We start from the raw sequence: 18415 nt of genomic DNA on the forward strand, positions 1-18415 counted from the left end.
ATTAACAACACAAACATGCAATATTTATTCCTTTCCTGATTCCTTTTTGTGCAACTTCTCATAATCCTTTAGCTGCTTTGGCATTAACTACTAAAACGCTAGAATGACAACCACGCCATGGAGCAACCTGGATGAAGTAGAATTTATCCTATAATGTGCAAATGCATTCCTGACAGAATTTCCAGTGTGAACGGAGACCTCAAAGGACTTTCAACAATGTCAAAAGAGCACTTGTGTGGAGAAGACACACAGCACCTCCCTGTTTGGTGATGAGACACTAACCAGCTTTAGTTCTGATAAGATGCTTTACCTGAGGTATTCAATTACATCCCTACCAGACTGCGCTGAAGGAATATTTAAAGTCTGCTTTGCCCTTGACTCTTGATTCTGCATGTCAAAAACACTTAACTCAAACCCTTTTGGATTACCAATACTGCATTAAGTTCATTGACTCCTGTACCAGATTATCCAGGACCAGATGAAGCGATATCACACACAGAGATATTGATGCTGTTTTAATATTAGACAAAACCAGCACAGCTTTATAAACATTTTAATTTGGGGGGAAGGGTGGGTGGGCCGGGAGAGAATAAACACCTCTCTCACACAACCTGCAGTCAAGTATTTTATGGAAGCCTCCCTTGAAATTACTGTGAAAATTCAGAAATTTACTGAAACAGATAGATCCTCAAGAAAGTGCTCTTATTTGAGAATTTCTGGTTTATGAAGCCACAGAACTGTCCACACTAATCTACAGCTCCCCTTGCTGGGTCAGCTGCTGAATTGCATTCCAGCGGTGGCAAACAGATAAGGTATTTGAAACATTTAGACTTACAAAATGTGCATCACACACACGTGCTGTTGTGCACAATGACCCTCTGTGCTGTACACGTTGCTTAGAGATGGAGCTTCACCAGCGCAAGACAAATTTCAGACCACACTTCAGTGCTGAAACCGAAGAGACGACTTAATCGGAAAACAAAAACATATACTGATTTCCCTCTGCCTTCTAGGTTTCTACAGACTTCCTTGATTATCACAGGGAATCCTCACTTTTCTTCCTTATCCCTTCCACTCTGGAAGATGTGAGTGAATAGCCCATTATTCAGAATGGTGATGAATGACACTCAAAATCTGGTAACAGCTTTACTCAAAAGCATAACTGGTCCCTGCTCGCTTACTAGAAATGAGTATGCCACAGCATATATTGCTCAGGCCACATGCAAAGTTAGCGTTTGGTGCTCTTTCGTAGCACTAGGTGCTGCTACTGTTTGCCAACCCTATGGGCTTTTCTACTTTAATAAAATTTAGGTATCTCAGTAAATATGTTTGGGGTTTTTTTGCAGAGTACATTGTATCTGTCATCAGTCATTCAGATACACCCATGAACACACTGCAAAGGTTTTTCTTTCTTGAAGCGTCTTGGTAGTTTTCGTAACAAAGAGTAAAATACACTCTATACCTCAATCAACTGATTTCTAATGCAACACCAATTGCTTAGACAAATGATTCAACACAATTTCTCATTCCAAACACAAAGTACTCAGGTAGCAGCATCCAACAACATTTGCATGGAATTCCCTCTACAGAAATACCTTCTTTTCCCTTGACCTTTCTGGTTGCAATTTGCATTTTCAGGTAACTCATAAGAGTGTCTCTTATGCTTTTGTCTGGACAAGTTTATCTTTGTTAGTTTGCTAGTTATCTTGACATCACTGTGGTGATATAGCAGATAATAATATGGTTGGAGTGTAAATGATACTGCGGTGGTTTTGACACAAACATGAGACTACCTCTCTATTGGTTTGGATATGAACACAGACACAGGTGTACAATACACGTTGCTGTAGAAGTTTTGTAGAAAAAAAAAATCCGATCAAGGGGAAGCAATAATATAGGCAACCATATCTCCTAATGATAATTTTTATCTGAACCTAGTGAAAATTTGGAAGCATGACACATTTTTCTGGTGAAAAGCAGTGCATACAGATGAAGTGTAATTACGATTATTTGTTTGGTTAAGAAGTATTCCTATATTTCTTTCTCCTCAGTGACTTTGCATTCCTGTCATTAAAATAATTGTTACAACTGACTTAAAAAAAAAAAAAAAGAAAGCAAGCATATGTAAGTCAACAAACATACAAATAAAAAATATAGATCTATTTTTTATATGCCTCTGACACCCTTTTGACCATGTATTGACTATTTGTGGCCATTTTGCTCAGAGTAAACCAATCAATAAGTTGCTCATCCAGAATGTAAAACTGAATTTTTTTACTCTTACAAAATTGATAATTCAGAATAACATGAGAAGAAGATTATATTGCTATAAATTCATAGTATGGATATCAACAAAGCAGTGAGACCAAATCACACTGGAACAATAACCACTAACTTAAGAATTATTACTGCTTCTAGCAAATGAAATATTTTTAAAATGTTTTGATAGTCAAAGGTAAATTTGACATATTTGTCAATTTTCAAAGGAGTCTGGAGTGATTAGATTTAGGGGTCAGTCACTTTAAGGTCATTGTGAGACCTCAGATTTTACTTTCAAATTAAGAACAAGAAAAATTATAACCAAAATTTCACAAACACACACACCAAAAAAAATGTGACTAGTTGGTACAGGGATTTGTGAAGTTAGTCTGTCACCCAGTGAAACGAATCCTACTTATCAGACATAATTTTTCTGACAAATAACCTTGATAAGTAAAGGTAAAGCACAACAATTTACCGCTATTACAAAGTTCTTCAAACTGTGTGCCAACACTCACCCTCTTCAAAATAAACCAGGGAGCACTAGGTCTCATGTTACAAAGTATCTACAATTACAGAACACTTTCCAAAATGCTAACAATAAATCTAAAACAAAAATCAATACTATTAATTTGTGAGATGGATGCTAAAAAAATCAAAGCTGCCAACGTTCAAAAGTGTTAAAACATAAACACAATGGAAATCATAAATGTGCTTTAAAATTCAATTTAAAAACACCAGTTACAAGTTTTTCTAATCTAAATTTAAGACCCATGTTGCTTATTTATTTCTATGAAAAAGGATACAGCAGATGAATTGTGAACTATGTTAACAGACATTTTCCCAGCCACAGAAATTGTTGGCTTAATGCCCAAGGAATACAATAGCCACATGTTCGCAATCTTTAATTATCCAATTAATGTAGTGTCGTTTTAGCAATTAGTTCAGATGACCAGATGTAACTTTTTACAAACAGCTCTTTCTTACTATGACTAGAATGCCAAGTGTACCAAGATGTGTTTATATTAAATGCCCAACTTGAACATTAGAAGGACTTCCATAATTGCCTATGTTTTAACATACTGTGACTTCTGCTATTAGACTCTTTCTACAATTGATCTGGTTTCTTAAGTGAGGTTGATTTTTCCAGACTCGTTCTTTTGAACATGCAATCCAAACTCTGAATTTTGTTATCTCCTGCAACGGTAAACCAACACGGTCGTGATGAGGTCGCAGCAGAGCTGTCAAAAACCAGCTCGGTTCAGTTCTGGTGGTTTCTTCAGACAAAACCCGAAAACCAGCCTGATATAATGTATGTGTAGACACTGCAAAACCTCCAGCCCCGCGTTTCTTACAAAGCTCTACCGACTAACTACTTGCACCAGCCAGCGTGCCACGGCAGCAGCGTCCGTAGGAATGGCACCTCCGCATTTTGCAGTACTGCAACCCAACGCCGAGCGCAGCGCGCGCTCCCGCTTGGTTCAGGGCCAGCCGGCTGCTGCCTGTCAGTGCCAGGTGGCTGCCAGGTCAGCTCTGCAAAGGCAATGAGCCGAGGCAAAGCCAGAGCATCGTGTCCCTTCACCGACCCGCAGCGGGCTGCAGGGGACAGGAGTGGGATCTCACCAGCGCAGAAGAACCTTGAGAGACACCACGTCTCCTTCCTGTAAAGCCATTATGCTTATCGAACATGATTTAGCTCAGCAGACCCAATTCTCATACTTACTGTTACCTCATGCTTTACAGCTTAAGTTCCACTCTAGAAGAAACGAAGACAAGGATGTAGATTACATTACACTCTCCTTTTTTGAAGCATGTGGCGTTGGCCATGGTTGGAAGGTAGAAACTGGCTTACATGGAACCTACGTGAAAATGAGCTTCCCTAGGAATTTTAGATTCAACTTGTAAAAGCTTTTATTCCCTATATAAGGCATTTTCTCATATTCCTTGCAGTAAGAAGTTCTCTATATTCTCACTGATTTAGGATCTCGTTCCGAATCCAACTACTAGTTGCTCCAGTGACACAAACAACATAAAAATACTAACAGAGAACAGAGACTGGCAGAACGGATTCCTGAGTTCAGTACAATGGAATACGATAGAAAGCTGAAGATGAAAGCAGAGCGTCTGCTTGAAATTAATACAAAATACTTTGTTCATTACCTGGCCACCAAGGTATTAAGCATTAAACAAATTCAGAGGTAACTGTTTTCTGTCACAGTATTTCTCTGCAGCAAAAAAGATAAGTTATTTTCTCCTTAGGATACTCAAATTATAATCACTAGTATACAGGTAATTGTTGAAGAAGGGAAAGGAAAAAGCAATTGGTGCATAAATGCCTTGAATTTCTATTGTTTATACAACTGCATTTTGATGAAGGTATACATACAGAAAGACACACGGGTCTTTACTTCTCCTTAATTGGCTTCATTTCTCTCTAAGGACTCTTTTAATGTATAAAAACTGTAAGCATTTTAATGCAAAATTCGTATCAACCTAAATGAGTAAGTTAGCATTACATTCTTCTGTCACTATAATTTATGAATACCAAAAATGTTGAATTATAAGGCATATTGTTGTAGATCATTTTATTCATAATAAAGACATTATTTTTGCATCTTTTGTTCTGTCCTTCCATTTTGACTACCTGTCCACATTTCACAGGGCCTGTTCTACACTAGGGTTTTTAGGAAAACAAATGCAACTGGCTGACCTCTGGTCTCCGATACAAACTATAGTTTCCAAGATATGTTTCATACCAGCCACAAATCTGCTATGATAGCTGGATATGCTATTTAACAAGACTTGTTAAGGATCCTTCCAATTATGCACCTATGGACTTGAAATACTGGAGAAGCACAGCTACCTCAGTGGCTCTTAAGATAATTTCCTCCAACAACAAGGGCATTTATACCCAATCGCAAAAGAAATATAGTGCTATCCTGGGGCATAGAAACTTTGGGGGGATAAAACAGCTTTTTAACTTGACGTCTACTATACATTCTCAGACAAAAAGTAATAAACCCTTTAAACGCTGGACCCATTTACCACCAGATACACACTCTGATTAAAATCCAGCCTTCTGTACTGATTATGTTAGAATAATGCCCTTAGGAGAATGAAAAAGCATTAGAAATGAGTGAGTCAGTATGTGTTTTGGCCACAGCAATGAACTCTTGCATGCAGATACATACTGGGACGAGTGAAAAATACCCGGACTTTTCCCTTGATGTTAAAATTTGCTATAGCCTGGTCTTTTCTGCAGAAGTTTGTTTGAAGAACGAAGGGATAGAGGAGGTGCATTTGTAAGATTCTTCAAGATTACTCTGATTACTTCCTCCCTTTCAAACGCAGAGTATATTGAAGCCTGTTTAAAAAATTCATACAGTAGAATCATTCTATGCAACTGTAAGAAGAAAACTGTCAGACAACATTCCCAATTCAATATTACACTGTGCTTCAAGAAAAGATTTCCATATATTCTAGATTAAAAAAAGTCTCATAAATAAATGATAATCCATTGCTTGCACTGAAAAATGAAAAATAATTTTCTGTTTGCATTTTACTCTGCAGAGTAACATTTAATCTCTCTTTTAATATAGTCTTTGTATATATGGAGAAGTAAAAAGACGTAACCTTATGAAAATTGATTTTTTTTAATATTGTTAAAAATATTTCTATTGGGGTTTATCTAGAAATCTTACTTTTATGAGTGCTGGAACATATCACATATTGATAACTTAAATGCATTATTTCAAACAAATTATGATAATGTTCTTTTTTTTAAAGAGAAAGGAGAAAACCTAGGTTTTTAACACTAAGCAGCATAGAGACAATGATGAAGAAAAAGGAAACTCCTAAGAGGTTGCTACATCTGGCCACAGTTCAACAGAAATCTGTTAGTAATTTTATAGAATTTATTGTAACAAGACTTTGATATATTTTACATAAATCTAAAATAATATAAACACATACTATATATGTGTGCATATTTATAAATAAATTTACATTTTAAGTAATGTGGTGTGTTAGTGTTGCACAGAATATAAATTATATAGTACAAACTACCTATACCTAAATTCACTGGCAAGATTAGAAGTATACTGAGCTTCTTTTAGCTGATATAAGAAAATCAAATAAAGTGTTGATTCTCATAAACCAACTTTTTTAAAACCCTGAACTTTTTTTAAAATGATGAAATAAATTTCCCTGACAATGTTTAATTTGTCAGAAAAAAAAATACTACATAATTCACAACAAAACATTCTGGGTTTGGCTCTCGTATAGAAAAGCAGCAGAAAACAAGGTTAGATTCACAATTCTGTCAAAGAGGCATCTTCCTCTTACTTGTGATGTGGGAGTAACCTGGTTTAATTCCCTTCTCTGCCTGGGGGGATTGGAACGCATCGCCTGTCTCTGGTTGATAGCTATGCGGTGGCTGAGGGCCACTCACTTCTCTCCTTGATACAATTCCACTTTCGGTAAGTAATTAAAGTTTCACTGAAGCAGGTACTGAAACCCCAGTGGCCCACTTCCCAGGTAAAAGCCACAATCACCAGCCAAAAGGGTCACTCTCACTTACTTTATTTCTCAATTAGTAATTACTTCATACAAGATAAAACAGGACGAAATGCAGTCCTATTGCTAAAACGCTATTTTGGCACAGACATTTAGAGACTTTTCTGGGAGAGGTAGGCTGCAAGACAGAAGTTGTGAACTTGAGATAGCAGCTAAGATGTCATTCTGTAGTCAGTTTTGTAGGAAATAACTGAACAGTCAGTGTGACAAGAGAACAAAAGCGATTCCCTGTCCCGCTAGTAACCTGGGAGTATTTATCTGACAACCTACCTCTGATGTGCAAACAGTTCTAGGGTCGCTAAAAATATGGGGGTTCCTTCCACACTAGTATAATTTACTATCTTTCTTTAAATACAGTCACTTGCTGTAAAAGCCTTGCCATCAGTTACTTCTGCCACTGGCGAAGGGAAGAGTTGCACTGTCCGGTAGCCTGCATTAACGCTCCTTCTAGTCAAAATAAGTACAGGTTGAGGAAGCTGCAAAGAAGTCCCAAAAACTTAGAAATTCTAGAATGACAATTTTTTAGTCTCAGATTTGGCCCTATAAATGACTTCCAGTAAAATATCTTTCAAACTGTGATGGCACTACATCAGCATTTGTCTAACCTGGAGCCACATCAGGAAAATATTATGAAAAAAACATGTAATTAGCTCCTAACAGGATGCTGTCAGTATGCAAATGTAACAGCAATGTACTTTTAGGTGACTTGCATACAGCTATAAGAACATTTTCAAAAGTGTGAAAATTGTTTCTAAAATGGCACAAAAGTACCACATTTTAAATGGGAATTCTCACTAATGGAATTACTCTCATCACTTCAGGAAGTGCTAATTTTCCTGCTCACTGGAAGCTTAATAAAAGCACTGTATTTTGTCCTTAATTGTGATTAATCAGTGTGGCACTGTGAATGGCAGCAATTCCTTTTCAAAGGTGGCAATTTTCAAAATTTGGCAAAGTGTAAATGTTATGCAAATTACTTCATAATTGTACTGCCTGCTAAAAGAAAGGACCAGAACTCCAGGCAGAAAAAAAATAACCCATTCTGCAGAAGTAGCATCCTGGCCAACGCCGGGCACAGGCAAACAACACAACTGCATACGGCAGCAGCCAGCTGAGGCCACCGAAACTTTGCTTCTGCCACCGATTTGCAGCACTCGAAAGCCAGTCGCCGTTACCGCTGACATTGCACGAGGATACGTGGGACGGAGGCGCTTGGTGAAGTGATGGTGGATACATTGGGCAGGGAGACTTGGTGGAGATCCCAGCACGAATCCGTTGCTACCAACAGCTCATCTCCCATCCCAATCCCAGATCGGCAGGAGCGAGCAAGCCCAGTACTCTGCCAGTCTCAGCCCAGCCCGAGCCCTTCTCTGTACCTGTCTTTCGCTGCGGCAGAAGAAAAGGAGCTCGCACCCTTGGGTTTTGTGTGCAATATCGGGAAGCCTTGGGCAGGCTCTAACCAAACCTAAACGACTTCGGAAACGTTTGAGAAGTACTGCTGCAATGTCCACACACAGCTAATTCTTTATGAAACTTGTATCAACACATACCTTGCTGATAAACAAAGTCTGCTGTAAAATAAAAGGCAAAAAAGGAGAAAAATTGTTGCTTACATAGTGAATATAAGTAAGGCAAATACTGCCACTGCTTCTAGTAAACACACAATATTTCTGTTTAATCTTACAAATCTCTAAAGCTGCATGTGTCAAAAAAGCTGCAATGTCGCTGGATTATTAACTCTTTAAACAAAATTAAAAGAACCTTATATCCCTATTATTATTAAAATATAAAATATTATTCAGACGTGATATACCTTCTGACTATCAGAAGCATCATTTTGCAATTCTCGTCCCTAGTGAAACTGAATCTGTACAAAGATCCTCGTAAGTGTAATGGGCCATACATGCTCAAAATAAGGCACAAGAATCTCACTGCAATGGCATCTACTACATGACAATATCATCATATGGTCCAGGTTGGATTATTCATCTGTCCCTGGAAGCTAGGGATTTCCTAACAGGAATAAGAGCTTTCCGATTTTTTTTTTCCTAGCTAACAGAGAATGACAATAACTAGATTTCAAGTGTAAACACAACATTGTTTTTGCCAGAGCTTATTTGAAGGTGGCCCTTAAATTTAAAAAATAAAACTAATAGAGAAAGTTTATGATACACTGATTGAAATCGGTATCTAACAATAATACCATTTACCCATTCATTTTCTACCTCTTGTTTCCGAGAGCCTGAAAGTTCTCTTTCAGCAAGGTGGAAACATGCATTTTGGGGTGCACTAAAATGTGGTTATCAAGCAACTCTTCCTATTTTGCATTTTTCACAACAGTAAATTTCCAAGGTCTGTAGTGTGTGTTGTCCGTGTTTCTCAAAAGAGGGCTTCTGAGCATTACTTCAGGTTAAAATGACTTACCATGCAGCCATCTGGTCACATGCATTAGTACACACTTCAGAAATCCACAAACATTTTATAACTGCACTCTCCACTGTGCTCTAAGTGCAGCGATGGCAGCACGCACCCAAGTACAGTATGTAAATAAGACAAAGACTAATAATGCCTTCAATCCTTCGAGCGCAAAGGCTGCCGTAGTATGTAACATAGCAACACATTTTCCATTACACCCTAAGATTAATAAGCCTCATGGAGACCTGGAAAATCTGACAGAAAACAAGGGCAATACGATGTTCATTTCTGTTTCATTAAACACAGGATGAGCTGATGGATCTCTCCACACTTTGTCACTCCGCACTGTTAATGGCTCTTTGACATTATTATTCACCATGGGTGAGATTGTGTAACCTCTGCTCACATTGGTGAGCATTTACAAAAGTATTCCCACTGGCAACTGCTTTAGAGAGGTTACCTGAAGCATATGGTTCTTCTCAGCTCAAGTAAGAGTGGCTGAATCTGACCATAAAAAAGTGTGAAGTATTTTAGTAATGTGCGGATAGTTGGTGAAGGGCACTTTAGTGGATACAAAGGTCTAATGCAGCACTTAAAAAACGCTGTTTTCTAGCAGGCTAAATAGTTGAGTGATGCTTCTTCATCCTCTTTATCTGCGTATTTTTAGCTCTGATGGAATAGTTTTGCAATGTTACTTTTTCAAAGCAAGCAAATAAAACACCTGGAACAGGGACACAACACAGGCAGCTGAAAGGTGCCTGCACAGAGGCCCAACACCTCCCTGCAAATATGACACGTAATGTGAAAAGCCTCGGGAGAAACAAAATAATTTCAACACAAGAAAGTTTATTATTTTTTCTTAATTATGTATTCAGGGTTTTACTTGTCATAGTGTAGTTATAGAACACAGTCATACTTTGCATTACCTTTCTTTTAGAACTGATTATGTCATACTGAATTGGAAAATAAAGAGCAGTGCTGAACACAACCGCCAATGTCACAGCAACGAACCATGAAAGAACCATTTCTAGGTACCTTCCCTATTTTCATTTGAAATCACTCCAATGAATGACAATTCTTTCTTTTTACTCAAGGTGCTCTCCTTTGTGAAACTCAGAGCATTACATAAATATGAGTAAATGTTACTGTTCTTGTTTTACAAATAGTCCAAATAGGCACAAAGATACGAAACAGCTTCTGTTTCCAGCTCACCTTAAGTTTATACAGACTTAACTTCCTTCCATTTGAAAATTTGACTTGTGCACAATTCACCCAGAACCAAATCGAATTCAGACAAAGACGCAAACCAGTATATTTCTCATTGCATATGTTCAAAGAGGCACTTGTGCAAAGCAGCTCACTGTCATTTCTATTCTTGTCTGTGATTTGTTTCTCGGACCTTTTCAATATTTCTTCCACTGCTACATCATCACTATGCTGAGCCGCTAGCCATCTTCCTGCACCAATCTACCTACTTTTAGGATCACTGCACACTGACTTTTTATTTTTTTACTTTAATTTGGCAACTAATAAAGAAAAATACCAATGCAGTCCTTAAAAACAAGACACTATGGAAGGGGATGTTGCAGTCATACGGAAGCTATAAAACTTCATAGTAGCGCAAGTCTTCCTTGATGACAGTTTGCAGGGGCAAACCCTCATGTTTGAATTCAGATGGTCACGTGGCTTTTCTGTCCAACTGTAAGTGAACAGCGAAGACTGAGCATTTCATATAATAGAGATCAATACATAAGTTACAAAACAATAACAAAGGACATCCATCCAATAAATGTAATTAATGAACCAGCTTGAGAAAATTACTATCTGCCTGTAGATATTACACAAATAGGAAAATGGAACATATGTAAACATAAATCACTGTGGATTATGTGTTCAACTACAGTTTCAGGTTAAAAAAGAAAAATTAATATCACCAATCATTCCAATTCATATCAGAAAACAGATTTTAAAGAAAGCTTTGGCAAAGTGATGTATAAATTATATGTTCAAAATTATAAATTAGATTTCCCCAGACAGTCATGGTGATTCCACAAATAGTTTCAGAAAGAATTCTGGGTAAGTGATTAGCTTTCTAAAAACTTACCAGACAACTTGAAAACAGGAATTTTTATAAACAATACAATTTATTACATGAGGACTGCTGCATGAGTTGCAATACAAATTCTGTTCTGTCTTGAGCAGAATCCAAAACTAAAGTGGACACTATAATCATTGTGGGAGATATAAACAATAGGCTTTTTGCTACAGCACAGAGATGTCTTTTAAAAAGCTGAGATGGAAAGGTTAGTCAGATGCTTGAAACATAGAACATGAATGGCAGCATGCCAGGAAATTAAAGTTACTAAATTAAAAATATGGCATCCACTGAAGACAGTCAATTCTGCGTGCACTGAAGATTTCTGGGATTCCTCAGATACATCTAAAATGATTTGATTTTGGTGAGGAACAGTATTAATCAAAGCACAAAAAAAGACTCAGGCCCATTGAATAGAGTTGTTAGGAAGCAAACACAATGTGGCTAAATGCCTGGTTTGGAAATGTTTAGTCTTCCATAACACTGTTCTAGAAGATAAATATATCTGCTGAGTACTGAGATAGAAAGGGTAAGCAGTCAGATGCCTCACAAATCCAAAACAAATAAGCAAAGGCCTAATAAGCAATCCGTTCAAGAAATACAAATCCTCCAGTGCAGAGTTTTCAGCCATTGAGACAAATTCCCACAATGAAAATGCAAAAAGTGGAAGATTTTCCTTACATGTAGGTCCCAAGTACAAACAGTGGTTGATAAGCAAATTTGGTGCCAGTCTAAGTTTTGACAGTATGTTTCAGTAACCGACACGTGTAAAAGGTAGTCCATTAAAGCTAACTGTGTTAGCTCCAAAATTTTTATGTCTGCAGAGCAATACTAGCTCTGTTCCTGAAAACAGAATAGTAAAATAATTACAAGCCTTCCATGTGGAAGGGTTTAGTTAAAAAATAAGCAGCAGGAAAAAAACCTGTTAAAAAATTAATCAGTAATTGATTTCTTGCACTATAAAGAATCTGAAAGGGACAATGCGGAAAGTAAAATCTGAGTAGAACTAGAGTCTGAATGATACGTGGAGGAGTTACATGTTCTGTTCACATGTAGGTAAAAAGCTTCATCACATCATATTGTCACAGAGGAAAAGTGTGATGCAAGCCCACCTTTCTTCTCTCTGTGTATGTGTATGTATTAAACCACTTTACAGACATGCACTCACATATCTATCTTTGTCTTCTGTCTTTGCAAACTAATTCCCTACAGAATATGAACAAGACTGCTCGTGTACCATAATTTCCCAGGGAAAGAAAAAAACATCTTTTACAAGCGTCTTTGTTACTAATGCTACTTAAGGAAACATTTGTTTCAATGTCACTAATTTCACTGAAGCGCCACAACAGCAAACTTCTGAAGACAGAACAATATAAAAAATGCAGACTCAAGTGACAGCTGAAGAATTGGGGTGATCTACAAGAAACTGCACAAACTGAGCAAAGAGAAAAGCGGGTGGATTAGTATCGCATTCCTGTATGCTTGGGGTCACTAAGATGAATGTGCATGAGATTCTTTTGTCCGTTTGTGCTATAATTTCACACACTAAGAACAAAATTGTGTTCTCTGATATGCTCATAGAAGTCCCTCTGGAATCAGTGAGAATTACACGCCTGCATCTAAGGGCAGAATTTGGCCCTAAGTCATTAGTTAGAACACTCTGCTGAAACCCTACAGAGAATAGGGGGTTTCAGAGGACGATGAGGATCAAACTGATGCAGCACACTCAGAGATTTACTCTCACAGGAGACCATCAAATACTCAGACATTCCAAAAACCCCATCTGTAAAGATAAAAACCTTTACAAGACTAACACACCATATTCGTAGAGGCTGCTTTCAGTTAAAACATACTTAAGCAGCATTAAAAACAGTGGCAATGTAATCAAATGAAAGTTTAGAGGAGAAAAATAGCACAAGATTTTCAGACCTATATAGAAGAGCATGCCAACTACTAACAACCATTTCTCATGAAAAGACAAACTCATTGAAAGAAAAATAACTTCAGTACAGCTATTGTACGTATGGTGCATATGTTCATAGGCGGCTGTAAATCTGTTGAAGGACTGTTCTGTCCTCAGCTAAAGGATAAACTAGTAAAGTTATTTTACCAAAATTTCCTGCTACTTTGGAAGAGTTTTGAGGTGTGTGTACATATATATATATGTTTGTGTATTTAAACATATGTATATATATATATATTTTAGTGTTATTTCCTACTTTCTGTTCTGAAAGAACTGCCTATGCATTAATGAACACCACTGCAGTTGTTTGTATTAAGATCTCATATCTATTATTGATTTTGAGCTTTAAGCGAGCAGTAGATGCAAAAATAAGTTCAAAAAGTATTCTGCATCCAATGCTTTTAAATTTTTAACGGTAGTATTTAGCAATATTATTTGTGTCTGGTCCTACCTTCAGACGAATGATTCACTTCTATGGTAAGTACAGACTGTTTTATCTCAGATATTTCCTGGGCACTTGCAGTACTCTGATTCTAAAAAACAAATCGTGCTTCTTATTAACTGTAGTGATAAAATTTTTCTTTTGTTTTGATCAAGGACTGACAATACTCCAATTCATACTGGCTGCAAAGTAACAGCTTAAAAAAAAAAAAATCACACTATTTAATTCTAAACTCCACTCTATCTGTTGCAGGATAGGCTGGCATTTGCTGTTAAAGCAGAAAATTACAAGAAGGGCCTAATTGACCCTCTTGTGTCTTTGAAAAATCCTGTCTGTTGTCTCTAATTGACCCTCTAGATACCTTTATGGAACAATGAACGAATCCTCAGTAAATAATGGACGGTGATGATTAATAGCCACGGTTTGGCTGGACCTCTGGCTCATGGAGTTGTGCTACTGAAGATTTTTTTTGGTTTTCTACCATCACAGTTCTTTGTACTTCATAAACAAACTATTTCGAGATAACAAATATCCTCTTGTAAATAACATGAAAAGTTAAAAAAAAAAATGCTACCTCATATAATGGAATGAAAAATAGAATTATTGGCATTATTCAAAATGGCTTTCCATCACCACCTTTTTTCATGTTTCAGTAACATGTCATCATATATTCATATGCTTGATTTAGAAAGAAAAAAAGTTTACCATAATGGATCCCCCTCAGAAGACATCATTTATTTCTTTACTATGCATTGTAGTCAATAATAACAATGTCATATTTCTTTCTCTTGGCACTTCATTGCAATAAAAATCTATGATAGTAAGATACTTCTAGATTTGGTTTCATTATAAAGCTGTCAGAAAACATTATGAAAACATCTCCAAATGTCTCTTCTCTTATTTAATAACTCTAATGTCTAATGTTTTCAGGCTTGTCAAATTATAAACACAAATAAGTTAAGTTACACCATTACTCTGAAATACCACAAAGAAATCTTGCTGTGTTTTGAAATTAATATTTACAACTTAGTAAAACAACTGGCTCAATGCCAGTCCAAGAAATCATATGCAGCAACGAATGTTCACATACATCATCTTTCCTACAGCACAATGACATTTGGTGATGCTATTGAAAATCACTTGCTAAAATTCAGCATCCCATACTGAATGTGTCAAGAAAATAAAGAGCGAATCAACATGTTCTTGCAATATACGTAACTAAAAAAACAGGAAGTTCAAACAAATTCACATTTCCAGATTTAAGAAATGCAACAAAGATGAGCATTCTTCTTTAATGTGAAAAACATGAGCATGGAGTATGTAAGTTTATTTAGATAGCTGATCCTAACAAAGTAGTTTAAGTTCAACCTTTCAAAAACAACCAACTGGGAAAGTTCCACAAGATCTCAAACAAAAAGAGGCATTCCAGGTCTCCCAGTGAAGAAACAGATCACATTTATCTACTCTTCTACATCTTAAACTCTCTTGGATACAAGCTGGGACTTGCTGGCCTATTTATGAACCTTTTATAACACTGAAGATAAATGTAGGACCTGAGGTTCATTAAGTAGCTTTGAACTGTTCTTAACAACACTCAGAGAACTTAAGTAAATACCACCGTCATTTTATCATGGGAAAACTGACTTGACCAAGGTCACAGAGAATATCTGTAAATTTAGCCTTTAACTAACCCCAGATTATCTAAAAGATGGGTATTTTAAATCCAATAGCAACAGTTTTCACAGTAGATACCTCAATTCATTGCAACTAAATTGAAATACAAGGAATGTTCCTTTTAAGGCTAAGATTAATACAATAGATATTTAATCATGAAAACAAATCTTTGTGTACTGAATCTGCCCGTCTCTTTAATGCCATTTAGTTTCTTACAGGCATTTATCCTGATCTTCCAGGAGAAGGTGTCTCTCACTGCTGATTCACTGACAGTTGCCCCCAGTAAAAAAGTGAATGCTTTTAGAAAGATTGTACAATTTGGGCAAGTAAAGTTTGATGACGACTGTACTAAACTGCCTCCAAGTAAGCAATAACTATGAGGAGAGGTTCACTGGGAAGCAAGAATATTTCTTAAGTTCATTGATTTAGCATAGGTGCAGCTTCCTTCAGAGAATGATCTAAATAAGCACTTGAAGTCAACCCATCATTGGTGTTGCAACAGGCAGCAATATGATACAGTATTTAACATATTTCTAAGTGTTATATATATACCAAATTTCACAGAGTCACAGAACAGCTGAGGTCGGACAAGACCTCTGGAGATCATCCAGTCTGCAGTGCTCAGAGCAGGGTCACCGGAGCAGGTTTCTTCAGGACCACGTCCAGTTTGGTTTTGAGTATCTCCAAGGATAGAGATTCCACAACCTGCCCAGACAACCTGTTCCAATGTTTTACCACCCTCAGAGTAAAAAGTAATTTTTAATGTTTAAATGAAATTTTGTCTTATGTCATTGTGCATCCATTTCCTCTTGTCCTGTCATTAGACACAACTGAGAAGAGCCAGGTTCTGTCTTCTTTACTAATACTATCGGATTTTTTACACAGTTTCAATTCATCCGACAGAAACCTAAGCATAAGTAAAAGATGTATATATGGCCTCACATCCAAATAGAAGCAATTCATTCACACACAATTGTCCAATTTACCTGTTTAAGAGCAGTAGTCACTAATGCAAAATAAACGTAGAGACTTCATATGCAAATTTGAGATGAACTTGCTTCAGACCCTAAAACCTACATTCCAAAACACCCTGCGCTCGGTGTTACTGGGCTTGTGCAAACAGCGAAGTGTGACTGCGTGCGTTCAGTATATAAATACAAACACAAATACTGTGTTTGTATGTGCTGCCATTATAAATTATGCTCATTACCCACTATCAGCAGGTGTACTGTATAACTGTGTTGGGTATGCTATGCGCCTGGCATACAAGGCCTAACGGTTGCTTTTGTGGTTGCTATCAAAGGTATAAAAACTAAGCAGAGAAGCTAATTTCCTTGTCTGACTAATAGTAAATATCTGTTGTGAATTTATGTAATAATAAACTTTATCAAAATATAAATATAATTATACAAATGTATTTACAACTACTTTAAAAGTTCGTATTTATTATGATTAAGATACAGTGAAAGATATATTCTCTAGAGGAACATTTATGACAGTAGGAAGATTCATATAAATCATAACACAATTTACAGTAGGAAGTTGTTTGTCTAAATAGTAGAAAACAGTAACCTTTGTACAACTAGGGTTAAACCAATTCTGCTTTAATGAAAAGCAAAATTTACATACGGCTTTGTTACCACAGTAAATAGGGGTCTTAGTGTCTTTCATAGTCATTCCCATTGTGCCTCCATGGCCTCATCTGCTTCCACTAAAATCATGGTATAAAGCACATTCTTCTTTTAATATCAGGGAGACTACAGCAATTCAGCATTAGGTCTGTTTCAGTGCATAAAGATCACAGAGTATAACAGATGCTTATACTTCAAGTAATTTTTTGTTCTCAATAGCATATACTGAGCCCAAACATTAGAAACTTGATTCAATTAGAAACCTGACTGCTAAAATACCACATATTGTTTTAGTTATAAGCCTGAAGACAGAAATGAAAACTGATTATTTCTCTTCAGCTTTTAAAAATATATGTTTAGCTCCAACTATTCTCTCAGGAAAATAACATGGCATACGCACAAATGTTTCCACAGTCGGTAACCCGAAACAGTCATAAATGGATTTCCAGGACTGACGACTCAATAGTATAATTTTTATCCATCTCTTAAATTAAAAGTTGTTACTTATTGTGATGATGGTGACATAGTCTCCAGTTCAGGATGTCTGACACTTCCCATTTCAAGGCTTCAGCTCAGTTGCTCATTTAGCAAGCTCTAATTGTTCTCACTGAAGTTTCCTATTACAGATGTCCATGTGGGGCACAACTTATGTGGGAAAGTTCAGCAAACGTGCTTTCATAATTTCCAAAAAGCCAACAAGGGAAAAATACATTTTTTTCAGAAGTTTCAAAAAATTCTTACAAGCGTTTTCTGGGAAACCTCCAAGCCCCTAAGGCAGAGAGGGACCTCATAAGTCACCAATTCCAGTCCAGCGTTGCAGGAATAGAACATCTAGCCACTTTTAAGATGCAGTTTGCTAAAGTGACTGCACAGCCGGTGTGGGAAAGCCAGAAGCTCTCTCCCACTACTCTAATATTAAATGCAGGAAATCAGAGCTGTGGCTAAGCCAAGAAAGAGGTAGAGTAAAAGAAAAACAGAACAAAAAGTTTTATGGGAAAGAAGAGTGGAACAAAATGGGTAAAAGACTGAAGCTGAAAGAGATAACTTGGGATGGGAAAGACAGAAGGAAGGAGCTGAAAGATAGGACAAAAGAAGGAAAGGTCAGAGTGGGTCTAGGAAAAAGAAATCAGACTTTTGGCGAAAAAGCAGTAGAAAGGGCTAGGGAACATCACTTCATTTCAAAAAGTGTATAGAATACACAATTCAGTTTCCACACTTTTCTAATTTCACAAATATTTTAAAAAATAACCTAAATATGTCACTAATCACTCTTTGGTGGTTGTTGAGAAAAAAGCAACCCATTATTACAGTTAGAAGTGATTAGTTCAGTTCAAAGGACAGTGTCAGCACTTCAGAGAAAG

At 36.8% G+C, this 18415-nt stretch overlaps 1 protein-coding gene across 6 annotated transcripts in view; it reads right to left on the reverse strand.

Annotated features, from left to right (window-relative positions):
* The window catches only part of WWOX (WW domain containing oxidoreductase), a 536552-nt gene that overhangs the window by 318195 nt on the left and 199942 nt on the right, over positions 1-18415 (reverse strand). The window contains exon 9 of one of the 6 annotated variants that reach the window (XM_069793399.1): positions 10111-10948. The exons of the other annotated variants lie outside the window; for them this stretch is intronic. Within the exon in view, the coding sequence (XP_069649500.1) occupies positions 10928-10948 (21 nt within the window). The 3' untranslated portion in view covers positions 10111-10927. Of the gene's footprint in view, positions 1-10110; positions 10949-18415 lie in introns of those variants that run through there. 6 annotated transcript variants of the gene reach the window in all.

The sequence above is a fragment of the Haliaeetus albicilla genome, chromosome 10 (assembly GCF_947461875.1).
Source record: "Haliaeetus albicilla chromosome 10, bHalAlb1.1, whole genome shotgun sequence".
Taxonomy (NCBI): domain Eukaryota; kingdom Metazoa; phylum Chordata; class Aves; order Accipitriformes; family Accipitridae; genus Haliaeetus; species Haliaeetus albicilla.